At 41.4% G+C, this 12157-nt stretch overlaps 1 protein-coding gene across 2 annotated transcripts in view; it reads left to right on the top strand.

Moving 5' to 3' along the window:
- Positions 1-824: 824 nt before the first annotated feature.
- LOC107619403 (isoprene synthase, chloroplastic) overlaps positions 825-12157 on the top strand; it is a 97392-nt gene continuing 86059 nt past the window's right edge. Inside the window, exons 1-4 of one of the 2 annotated variants that reach the window (XM_016321683.3) lie at positions 825-1336; positions 1858-2128; positions 2230-3215; positions 3430-3853. In XM_016321683.3, coding sequence (XP_016177169.1) covers positions 1073-1336; positions 1858-2128; positions 2230-3215; positions 3430-3726 — 1818 coding nt within the window. In that variant the 5' untranslated portion in view covers positions 825-1072 and the 3' untranslated portion in view covers positions 3727-3853. Of the gene's footprint in view, positions 1337-1857; positions 2129-2229; positions 3261-3429; positions 3854-12157 lie in introns of those variants that run through there. The other variant, XM_088500047.1, reaches the window with a different exon arrangement.

The following is a 12157-nucleotide window of genomic DNA, read 5'->3' as shown; positions in this document are numbered from 1 at the left end:
TGTAAAAGTTAAAATTTGAACGCATATATTAAATTAGCCAAACTTAAACTTACATAATTATACTAATTGACTTTGAACAGCTCATTCATTTATATTATGTATTTTATATTTTTAATTTATAATAACATATATCACACTAATATACTTAAAATTTTACAAACGCACACATATAATTTTTATATATAATTATTATAAAAGACATATATAAATCATAATTAATAAATAAACAATATATATAATTGATATTCTTTTTAATATATAAATTATAATTTATTTATATAAAATTATAGATTATATTCACGTCACTTAAGCAAATTCTTGAGCGTTTTAGTGAATAACTTAAACTTTACAAATAAACATTACCTAAGTCATGTTAGAATTTGGCCTAACTCTACTGAGCTTCACCCACTCTCACTTTCAGCCACAGAAATACTTGTGCTATATAATGCTATCTCCTCAATTAGGGTAAGTTTATAATGCATACTTAAAATGAAGACGAAAAAAGAAAAATGAAAAATCCCAAACCAGTATTTTAATTTTTTTTTCTCCGGTAAAAGACTATTTGTGAAAAGAAAAGGTAATGCTAGATAGACAAAATAAACAGTCGGAACTTGTCTTATTTAGCATTAATTAATTATCACAACAATTAATAAATGTTAAATAAGACAAGTTATGACTGTTTTTGGCTGATTTTCTTTGATTACCAAACATTTTCGAAAATTTGGTGGATTTTATTTTATTTTTAATTTTGATCTATGGCCATTAAAAACTCTGTGGCCACGGCACAGAGTGTGATCATGAGGTGGGTTAGGATTTTGACTAGTAAATAAGGGATATTCATTCATGTAAACTTATGGTGATATATTGTCCCACCTGGCCTCAACAATATGATAGCTCCGTGTTCTCCTCAGTCCTCAGTTTCAGTATAAAAAGGGAGTAACGGAATCACATTTTTAGGCAGCTAGCAAGAGGTGTTAGAGCGAGTAGTAATTAATTTGTAACATACCACGTTATTATTATTGTGCCATAACATATTAATCAATTTTAATTATCATATAATAAGAATAGGATCATGGCTGGAACACAACAATTCTCTTCGGCCACACTAACAGCTAGTGCCAGTGCTAGCTATAGGCTTCCCTTAATTAGGAACTTTCCTCAAAGAAGCACCTTTCTTGGCAATCCAAATAATAAGCCTTTGCCACTCACTGCTACTTGTGCTGTTAGCACCACCCAGGATGCTCAATTCACTGAAAACAATACTAGACGTTCTGCCAATTACCAACCCAACCTTTGGAACTTTGAATTTCTACAGTCGGTCGAAAATGACCTTCAGGTAAATTATATTAGTGTTTAAGTAATGTGTTAGAATATTCATTGTTATTTTCGTTCATATAGTAATACACAACTAATTATTTGTATACCATAATTTGTTATATTTGTTAAATAATAATTCTATTCATATACTAAATATTTTTAGCATTTCTGTCATACAGTTACCGTCTTAGAATTTAGTAATAATAAAAATTAATAAAAAACAATCAAAATTTATTTTACTTAATATTTATTAATTATTATTAAAATTAATGCTTTCCTTTTTTGCCCATCTTACGCATTTCCTTTTTTGCCCATCTTACGCACGTATATTAGTTACTTGGTCCACCACACATTTGTCTATATTGTAAATAGACAAACTTACCCATAAAAAAGTTTAAGATGGACACAATTATATATAAAAAAACAAAAATATTAAAATATTTTTAAAAAATTATTTTTTATGAACAAAAATATGATACAAGTTTTTTAAAATATCTTTTCTTTCTCTTTCTAACGTTACCGTTTCTAAAACATACACAGGTAGAGAGATTGGAAGAGAGGGCAAGAAAGCTAGAAGAGGAGGTGCGTGGGTTAATGAAGAAGGTAGAGATTGAACCCCTAAGCTTACTGGAATTGATGGACAACGTGGAGCGCTTGGGTTTGACCTACAAATTTGAGGACGACATTAAGAGTGCCCTTAACAACAGGATCGTTCCATTGTTACATCATCACACTATAAACAAATATGGCTTGCATGCCACTGCTCTCTCCTTCCGTTTCCTCAGACAGCATGCCTTCCACGTCTCCCCTGGTATACACCTCCTTTTTTTCCATCATATTTATTTATTTTACACAGCTAATTATTTCTTTAATTAAAAATTAAAAAGTAATAATTAATTAATATAAGTGCAGATGTGTTTGAGAGCTTTAAGGAGGAGGGAAAGTTCAAGAAGGAGATTAGTGGGGATGTGTTAGGGTTGCTGAATCTATACGAAGCTTCATACCTTGGATTCGAGGGTGAAACCATTTTGGATGAGGCAAGAGCATTCTCAGCAACACATCTCAAGAACTTGCTACAAACAAATCAAGTTCAGAACAAAGTGGTGGCAGAAAAAGTGAGGCATGCATTGGAGCTTCCCTATCACAGAAGAGTGCACAGGCTAGAGGCGCGGTGGTTCATCGAAAGGTACGAGCAGAAGGAAGCCCACGACGGCGCGTTGCTGGAGCTGGCAAAGCTTGATTTCAACATGGTGCAATCGGTGATGAAGAAAGAGTTGCAAGAACTTTCAAGGTGGTGGAGAGAGATTGGGCTGACAAGCAAGCTGGATTTCGTTCGTGACAGGCTCATGGAGGTTTACTTCTGGGCACTTGGAATGGCCCCTCACCCTCAACTCACCGAGTGCCGCAAAGCCGTCACGAAAATGTTCGGCCTCGTCACCATCATCGACGATGTCTACGATGTCTATGGTACTCTCGACGAGCTGCAACTCTTCACCGACGCCGTTGACAGGTGGGATGTGAATGCGGTAGAAACACTTCCGGACTACATGAAGTTGTGCTACTTAGCCCTATACAACAGCGTGAATGACACAGCTTACAGCACCCTTAGAGAAAAAGGCGATAATAGCCTTCCACATCTAGCAAAATCATGGAGTGACTTGTGCAAAGCATTCTTGCAAGAAGCAAAGTGGTCCAACAACAAGATCATTCCACCTTTCGATGCCTACATAAGGAATGCATCCGTTTCTTCATCCGGCGGGGCATTGCTTGCTCCTTGCTACTTTTCTGTCACCCAAGACATCACAAGCCAGGCTATTGACTCCATAACCAACTACCATGGCATCGTTCGCTCCTCTTGCGCCATTTTCAGGCTTTGCAACGATCTCGCTACCTCCGCGGTAAGTAACAATTAACCATGGTTAAATTAGTCCAAAAGAACATATGTAAAAATTTGAACGCAGTAAAATTGATAATTAAGAACGTGAAATAATAATTAAATTTATTAAATTATTTAATAAATCAATTTTACGTAAAATTAATTGAATTTTTTTAATATATATTTTATTTGAATAATTGATGATTCAGTAACTGATTTTTTGGATAATAACATAGGCGGAGCTCGAAAGAGGTGAAACGACAAACTCAATCACGTCGTACATGACTGAGAATGGGACAACGGAGGAGGAAGCACGGGAGAGCCTTGGAAAATTGATCGACCAAGAGTGGAAGAAGATGAACAGAGACGTAGTGTTGGAGTCTGCGTACCCGAATGCCTTCAAAGAAATAGCCATCAACATGGCTCGGGTTTCGCATTGCACCTATCAATATGGTGATGGACTTGGAAGGCCTGATGACACAGCAGAAAACAGAATCAAGTTGTCGCTCATCGACCCCATTCCAATTAATTGATTATTAATGCAATGATGGTCATTTCACGAAATGCAAATATTATTTTTAGTATATTTGTATTTTCCATGTTGTATATCATTAATTAGCCATTTCAATGAAATCAAATTATTGAGAAATTTGCCAACAACCATGTAAGAGGGCCAAAAATGCAAGGATGTGAAATCACATCAGTCTAAAATTTGAGGTTTAAAGATTTAAAATTTTAATTGAAATTTAATCCGATTCAATTAAAAATAATAGAAATAATAAAATCAGTGGCTGAACTTAAAAAAATTTTTGGAGGACAGAAATTTTAATAAAAAATTATATAATAATATTTATATTAAAATAAAATTTATAAATATAATTATTTTATTTTTAAATTTATTATTAATACGTAGGATTATATATGGTTAAAATTAACAAAAAATAATTCTGATTTTGATTAATAAAAAATTTTGTTTAGATTAATAAGCCAATTTGATTTTAAATAAAAAATTAATTTAAAGAAAATCAATTTTACATGAAAAAAATTAGTTTTTGCATGTAAAAATCTATTTTTATTTAGAAAATTAATTTTTTATCTAAAAACTGATTTTTATTTTTAAAAAATTAATTTTTTATTTAAATTATATAAAATCAATTATAACTTATAAATTATTTTTTAATATTTTAAAAAATTAATTTTACTTTTGATAATATTTATCTCTCAAAAGTTTTAAGATTAATTATTTTTATTATTATTTTTATTACAAATTAAATAATATAATACAACAACACAAAATCTTAAATTTCTAATAAAGTAAAAATATCAAAATTTATTAACGTAAACAGTGTTATAATGACATTAAATTTGTAAAGTTGATTTAAAAATAAAATAATAATTTTTTATTAATAACTGATATTATTACTAGTTATATTATAATTTTTATTATTCTAAAAATAAAATAATGCATGAAATTATATGAGAAGCTAAATATAATTTAGTGTTAATACTATAATGATATTTAATTTCTAACGTTGATTTAAAAATATGTCACTTGTTGTTAATTTAAAAATATGCTATTTGTTATGTCAAATAGGATAGGATAAAATATTTAAAAGAATAATAAAGATAGACATAAAACTCATATACATAAATTGAAAGTATATCAATTTAATCAAACAAACTAATTTTATTTTCTTTAAAATAGAATTACTAATATTTTTACAAAAATTTTGGTGCCCCTTGTCCACACAAAATTCTCCCATTAAATAAAATAATATTATTTTTTATAATATATGTATTACTTTTCTTAAACAAATTAACTTTTAATTAATTTTCAATAAAAAATTAGACTTGTGCAGTTAATTTACTGAATTTTTAATGATTTTATCGACTCTTTGATAAGTTTTTAGAATCAAGTTTATTGTTTAAATCAAATCAGTTAGATAATCAATTTCCAATTAACTCACTTGAATTAGCCCGTTCAGATGAATTTCAGTTTGGTTTGAAAAATAAATAAATAGATCAGTTTTAAATAAGGTGAAACTCAAGTACAATTAATTTACGTGAAATTGATAATTAAGAATTATTTAAATAAAAATTTAGTCAAATCAGTCAAGTCATTTAACTGTTTTCAACTATCAACTTTATATGAAATATGTACGAGATGTCTCTCGTATGGTTTGAAGGATGGATCGGGGATCCGCGGGCAAGGCTGGAACCGGATTGCTTGACTGGAGCGATGGAGGGTGGTACCTACAAAGACACTCCGACGCTCAAGTCAGAATGGATCTAAGAGGTATGAGATATGAAGAATGAATGAATGAATACCTGGAGGGACCTGGGTCCTCTTATTTATAGGCGATGGTGAATATCTTATCTTATCTTATTTGGCTAAGATAAGAGAGATATTTGGGTTCGAAAGTTGGTTAGAGGCTTAGAAGGGCCGGTTTTTGGGCCTTCGGGTCGAAGCGGGTTGTCCCCGGGTAACCGGGTATGCGGGATCCGTGGGTCGGATCCGTAACAGTTGCCCCCGCAGCGGGAGAGCGAGCGAGGTCGGTCTGTCGCTGGGAGACGTTTGTTATGGGCTCGATTTTTCCTCGGGTGCCCGTCTGATTTCTTTGAGATGAGGTCGGTGCCTCGGTCTTCGTATCGTGGAAGATTCGTCTGACCGTTTAGGTCTGACGTGACTCTTTCGTATTAGTCGCGTCTGTTGCGTTCTTCGAGGCGTTACCTTTTTCGAGGGGGTATTTATTGCAGGCTTGTGCTTTTTCTTCTTTGCCCTTGCGTTTGTTTTGCTTTCAAAGGGTATTTTCGTCGTTTTACTTTTTTCAAAAACCGTTTTGGTTTTCCTCCTTCAGTTCCCTCGTTCTGCTTTTACTTCTCTATTGCCTCTTTTTCTAACCAGAGCATTTCCCATTCTCCATTTTCGCTTTCTGTGGTTTCGGTTGGTCTTCTTCTGTGGCTTCTTTCCTTCGAATTTTCTTCCTTTGATTTATCAGGTTAGCATTTCTCTCGTTTCTTTTTTGCTTCTTCTGCTTTGTTTTTTGCAGTTTTTTGTTTTTGCTAAGTGTAATTTTAGAGTAGTTTTGTGGCGTTTGTATGGTGGTTAGATAGTTCTGTTGGGTTTTTAGAAAAGGGCTGGGGCGAGTGCCACCGTATGATTGGTGGTGTGCGGTGGCGGTGTTTGTTTTTGGTTTTATACCCGCCGTCGTTTTCTGTCGTGAGGTTTGGCTGACGGTGGTGCTCGTCGATATTTTAGGTATGGCTCGCCGATGGACGGAGGGTGTGAGGGCTCCGGTGGCCCCGACGGGGGGTGTCCCTGACCTTTTTTCTTGGGTTACCACTGATGTTTGGGGGACACCGTCGCAGATGACGGAGGCGGACCTCCAACGGCTCCGTGATGAAGGGGCTGTTTGTGGGGGTGGCGATGCCGAACGCCACTACGAGCTTGCCCTCCCTGGGGTTGACGAGAGGGTTTGCTATACTAATCTCGACTCCCCGACAGTGCTGGATTGGATGTGGGTGTATGAGGCGATGTTCACCCGGCTTGGTGTTCGGCTTCCCTTTTCTCCGTTTGTTCAGCAGTTGTTGAATCGGTGCTCCGTGGCGCCATCCCAGCTACATCCGAACAGCTGGGCGGCAATACGGTCTTTTGAACTTGTTTGTGATTATTTAGAGCTACCTGCCTCAGTAAATATTTTTCTTTTCCTTTTCTTGTGTACTCTTCCGACTAAGGAGGGGAAGCATAAGAAGGGGTATGTATCTTTCCGAGCTCAGCCCCACCGTCGGGTTTTCGGTTTGTATGAAGACTCCTTCCATGGTTTTAAGAGTGGTTACTTTAAAGTTCGTCCCGCGAGGGGGCATCACCCTTTTTGGTTGACGCTGGAGGGTGAACGTCGGTTCCCCACTTACTGGAACTTTAAGGCTGGTCCGTCCGTGTTTACTCGGGTTTCGAAAGAGTTCTTGTCCTCGGAGGAGCGGGATATCGCTCTTGTCCTGTGGCAGTTATTTGGGGAGCGTCCTCTTAATCCTCGGGACGTGATGGGTGATCCGGTTGCTTGCCAGTCGTATGTTGGTGTGTGTCCGTTCTTTACTTGTTTTTATGTTTTGTTTCCCGTTTTCGTAACTTGGATTTTTGTTTCTTGTTTCCTTTGCAGTTGAGATGGCTGGTGGCTTGACATCCTTGGCGCGTCTGAAGGCGGCGATGGCCCAGGAGGAGGGGTCGTCGTCCTCGGCTACTCCTATTTCTAATCCTGCCGTGGAGTCTCAGCCGGTTTCTCAGGAGGTGATTTCCTCGGGTGCGCGGGCCGATGCTCAAGTTTCCCCTGGCCCTGCGAACTCTACTGAAGTCGTCGTGGTGACGGCTGCTGAGGCTTCTCGGAAGAGAAAGAGGCCTGAGGACCCGAGCAGTGAGACTTTTGAGGATGAGGGTCTTGTGCCCAGCGTGATGGATCGACGCTTCGATGCCCCGGGGTTTATTGATCAACACTTGATGCCTGGAACGGAGCCGTTTTTTGATGGCTGCGATGTTTCGTTCCAGGCCAAGTCGGTGTATCGTGCTCTCCTCCGGTCTGCCGTTTGTTGTTCGGAAGGCTGAGCCTGTGATGGCTCAGGTCGGTTTGCTGGACAAGAAGCTTCGTCATTCTCATGCTGAGGTAGCCAAGTTGAAGGGGGAACTTGAGGCTGCCGAAGCTGCGAGGGAGAGGGCTGTGAAGTCTTCTGAGGAGGCCGGGTCAGAGATTCTCCGACTTGCCGAGGTTGAAACTTCGCTTCTCTCTCAGTTGGCAGAGGAGCGGCAGCGGGCTTCCGATGTGGGTTCTCAGGCTGCCATGCTTCTCGCCGAGTCGGAGGCTCTAAAGGCCGAGGTTGCTGCCTTGAAGAGGGAGAAGACGGAGTTACTAGCTGATGCGAAGGATGCAATTGCGGCTACCGAGGAAACGATGAGGGATCAAGCTTCAGTGCTGGCTCCTGGTGTGGATATGTCCGTGATGGGGGCCTTCAAGACTGTTCGCGATGGCCAGATCGTTGACCTTGAGTAGCTTTTACTTTTATCTCTTTGGATTTTTTCTTTGAACTGTGCTTTTGGATATTTTCGGATGGCCAAGGGCCGTGTATTTTGATTTTGGAACACTTTATTTTCGTTTTAATGGTACTTATTGGCCGTTCGGGCCTTTTGTATGTTTCGTTGTTGTTTTTGGGCCGTCCGGGCCTATCCTGTATTCCGTTTTAGGCTATTTCGTGTGTATTTCATTTGTTTCCTCGGACCGTCGTTTGGTCGGGTTCTTTTGTGGATATCCGCGTGTTTGGGCCTGGGGGGTGATCAGTCCCCCAGTTGTGGCCGTGTTTTTGTTCCGTATTTGGGATACTGAGAAAAATAGAAATAGCTGTTCTAATGGAATTTTTATTGATTGGTTGGGCCTCGTTAAAACCCTCCGTTGGTGGCGGGAAAGAGTACCCGAGTTTAAAACTTAGATGGGAAATGAAACCTTAGAATTTGTAAACTGGTAGGAGAAGTACAAAAACAGAAATGAGGACGAGGGTGCGACCTTTGTAGGTTGGTCTAGGCGTAGTATCGTTGCAAGTTGGCGGCGTTCCATGTTCTCGGGACTTCGTCGCCGTTGAGCCGTTCGAGTTTGTACGCTCCTTTTCCGATTACAGCCTTGATTCTATATGGTCCTTCCCAGTTGGGGGTGAGCTTTCCTTCTCCTGGGGTCGGGGGACCGATATCGTTTCGTCGTAAGACGAAGTCGTCGGCCGCGAATTCTCGCCGGATGACTCCGTGATTGTATCTCAGGCTGATTCTTTGCTTTAGGGCTAGCTCCCTGAGATGGGTTATGCTTCTGGTTTCGTCAATGAGGTCTCGTTCTGCTTCCTCGTCGTTACCTCCGACCGTTTTCCTGGGGCTTGGGTCTCCGATCTCTACCGGGATGACCGCCTCGACACCGTATGTTAGTCGGAAAGGTGTTTCTCCCGTTGTCGTTTGAGGTGTGGTTCGGTATGACCATAGGACGGACCCGAGTTCGTTGGCCCATAGCCCTTTGGCTTCGTCGAGCCGCTTTTTAAGTCCTTTGACGATTATTTTGTTTACGGATTCCACCTGTCCGTTTGTCTGGGGGTGTTCTACCGAGCTGAAACGGTGGGATACGCGTAGCCCCTCTAAAAATTCTCTGAATTTTTTGTCGGTGAATTGGGTTCCGTTGTCCGAGATAACGATCTCGGGGATCCCGAATCGGGTGATGATCTGACGCCAGAGGAATTTTCGGCATTGGGTTGCCGTTATGGAGGACAGGGGTTCGGCTTCGATCCATTTAGTGTAGTAGTCTATGGCGACGATGAGGTATCTGAGTTGGCCAGGTGCCGTAGGGAAGGGTCCGACGAGGTCGATGCCCCAAGTGCCGAACGGCCGTTCTGCCGATATGGTGCTGAGCTGGTGCGGTGCGGCTTGGTGGATATTGGCGTGTCTTTGGCATTTGTCGCAGTTTTTAACTATTTGTATGGAATCCCGGATAACCGTGGGCCAGAAGTAGCCTGCTCTGATGACTTTTTGGGCTAAAGTCTTGCCTCCGACGTGGTGACCGCAGCAGCCTTCGTGGATTTCACGGAGTATGTACACCGTGTTCTCGGGTTCGATGCATTTGAGCAGGGGTTGTGAGAATCCGCGTTTGTATAGCTGTCCTGCGACAATGGTATAGTTGGCAGCTTCCCTTTTTATTCGTTTTTCCTCTTTGGGGTCTGGTGGCAGTGTTCCATCGATGAGGTATTGCAGGATCGGGTAGGTCCAAGATCCCTGGTTTGAGATTGTCAGGTGAGCGTTGGTTGTTGTTGACACGGAGGGTGTCTTGACGACTTCCTGGATTAACGATTTGTTACCGTGTTCGGGTTTGGTACTGGCTAGCTTAGAGAGTAGGTCTACTCTGGCATTTCGTTCCCTAGGGACGTGCTGTATGGTGACGTGTTCGAATCCTTCTCTTAGTTTGTTTACCTTGGCGAGGTATTGTTGGAGTAGGGGATCTCGTGTCTGGTAGTCTCCGTTAATTTGGGAACTGACTACCTGTGAATCGGTATTCACTTCTAGGACCTTTGCTCCGACTTCCCGGGCTAAGGATAGGCCTGCCAAGAGGGCCTCGTATTCTGCTTGGTTGTTTGATACTGGAAATTCGTATCGTACCGACTGTTCGATCGTGATTTCGTTTTGAGTTTCAAGTATGATTCCGGCGCCTCCGTAGGTGGAGTTTGATGAGCCGTCGACATGTAGTTTCCATGATTCGGGGGTGAGCTTTCCCGGGGTCATCTCGGCGATGAAGTCAGCCATAGCTTGTACTTTGATCGCATTTCGGGGTTCGAATTTGATCTGGAATTGAGATAGTTTGATGGACCACGCTAGCATTCTTCCTGCTAGGTCGGGTTTCTGCAACACCTGTTTGACCGCTTGGTCGGTTCGAACCGTCACGGGATGAGCTTGGAAGTATTGTCGTAGGCGTCGGGAGGCTGTAAGGAGTGTGAAAGCTAGCTTTTCTAAGCGTGAGTAGCGAGCTTCCGCATCTTGTAGGACTTTGCTTATGAAGTATACGGGTTTTTGTTCCTTTTTCTCGTTTTCACGGACGAGTGCTGCTGCGAGTGCCTCTTCCGTTATGGAGAGGTATAAGTAAAGTGTTTTCCCTGTTTGGGGTTTGGCGAGGATTGGTGGTTCCGCTAGGACCCTCTTGAAGTGTTGGAATGCTTCTTCGCATTCCGTCTCCCATTTGAAAGGGGCTTCTTTTTTCATTAGTTTGAAGAAAGGGGTCGCTTTTTGGGCCGAAGCCCCGAGAAAGCGTGACAATGCCGTCAGTCGGCCGGTAAGCCTTTGGATGTCTTTAAGGTTTTTGGGGCTCGTCATCTCGAGGATGGCGCGACATTTCTCTGGGTTTGCTTCAACTCCGCGTTGTGTAATCATGAAGCCGAGGAACTTCCCTGCCTCCATTCCGAAGGCACATTTTGCCGGGTTGAGTCGCATTTGGTGCTTTCGTAGGGTGTTCATTATGACCTTGAGGTCGTCAGTTAGTTGTTCGCCGGATTCGGTCTTGGCGAGCATGTCGTCTATGTAGACTTCTAATTTGTTACCGGATAAGTCTCGGAATATCTTGTTAACCAGTCTTTGATAGGTTGCTCCGGTATTTTTTAAACCGAAGGGCATTACTGTGTAGCAGTACGTCCCGTCTGGGGTGATGAACGCTGTTTTCTCTTCGTCTGGTCGGTGCATCAGAATCTGGTTGTATCCGGAATATGCGTCCATGAAGCTGAGGTATCGGTGACCGGATGCAGCGTCTACCAATCCGTCGATGTTTGGTAGGGGGAAGGCGTCCTTCGGACAAGCTTTGTTGAGGTCCGTGTAGTCGACGCACATTCGCCATTTCCCGTTAGATTTTTTCACTAGTACGACGTTGGCTAGCCAGGTCGTGTAGGGGAGTTCCCGGATAAAGTTGGCCTCGAGTAGGGCTTTAACTTGTTTTTTGACTTCGGTGGCTCGGTCCGGTGACATTTTTCTTCTCCTTTGTGCTACTGGTTTAGCTTTGGGGTCCACGGCTAGACGGTGAGACATTAGGTCGGGGTTTATTCCCGGCATGTCGGCTGGTGTGAATGCAAACAGGTCTCTATTTTGTTTCAGGAGTTGAGAGAGCTCCTCTTTGAGGTCATATGGGAGGTTCCTATTAATGAAGGTGTATTCATCCTTGGTTGGCCCTATTTGTAGTTTTTCCATATCTCCTTCTGGCTCTGGCCTGGGTTGGCCGTCTTGTCGGGCATCCAGATCGGCTAGGAATACTCCGGCCGCATCTCGGGATTTCTTCCTTAGGGCTAGGCTGGTGTTGTCGCATTCGGCTGCGACTTCTCGGTACCGTCGTCGGTTCTGAATTTCATAAGGAGGTATTTGGTAAAGATGACTGCGGAGAAGTCATTGATTATTTTCCTTCCGAGGATCACGTTATA

Source organism: Arachis ipaensis, chromosome B9, assembly GCF_059453495.1.
Source record: "Arachis ipaensis isolate K30076 ecotype BB chromosome B9, ASM5945349v1, whole genome shotgun sequence".
NCBI classification, from domain to species: domain Eukaryota; kingdom Viridiplantae; phylum Streptophyta; class Magnoliopsida; order Fabales; family Fabaceae; genus Arachis; species Arachis ipaensis.
The sequence above is the reverse complement of the archived record's forward strand: the minus strand, read 5'-3'. Positions and strand labels throughout refer to the sequence as shown.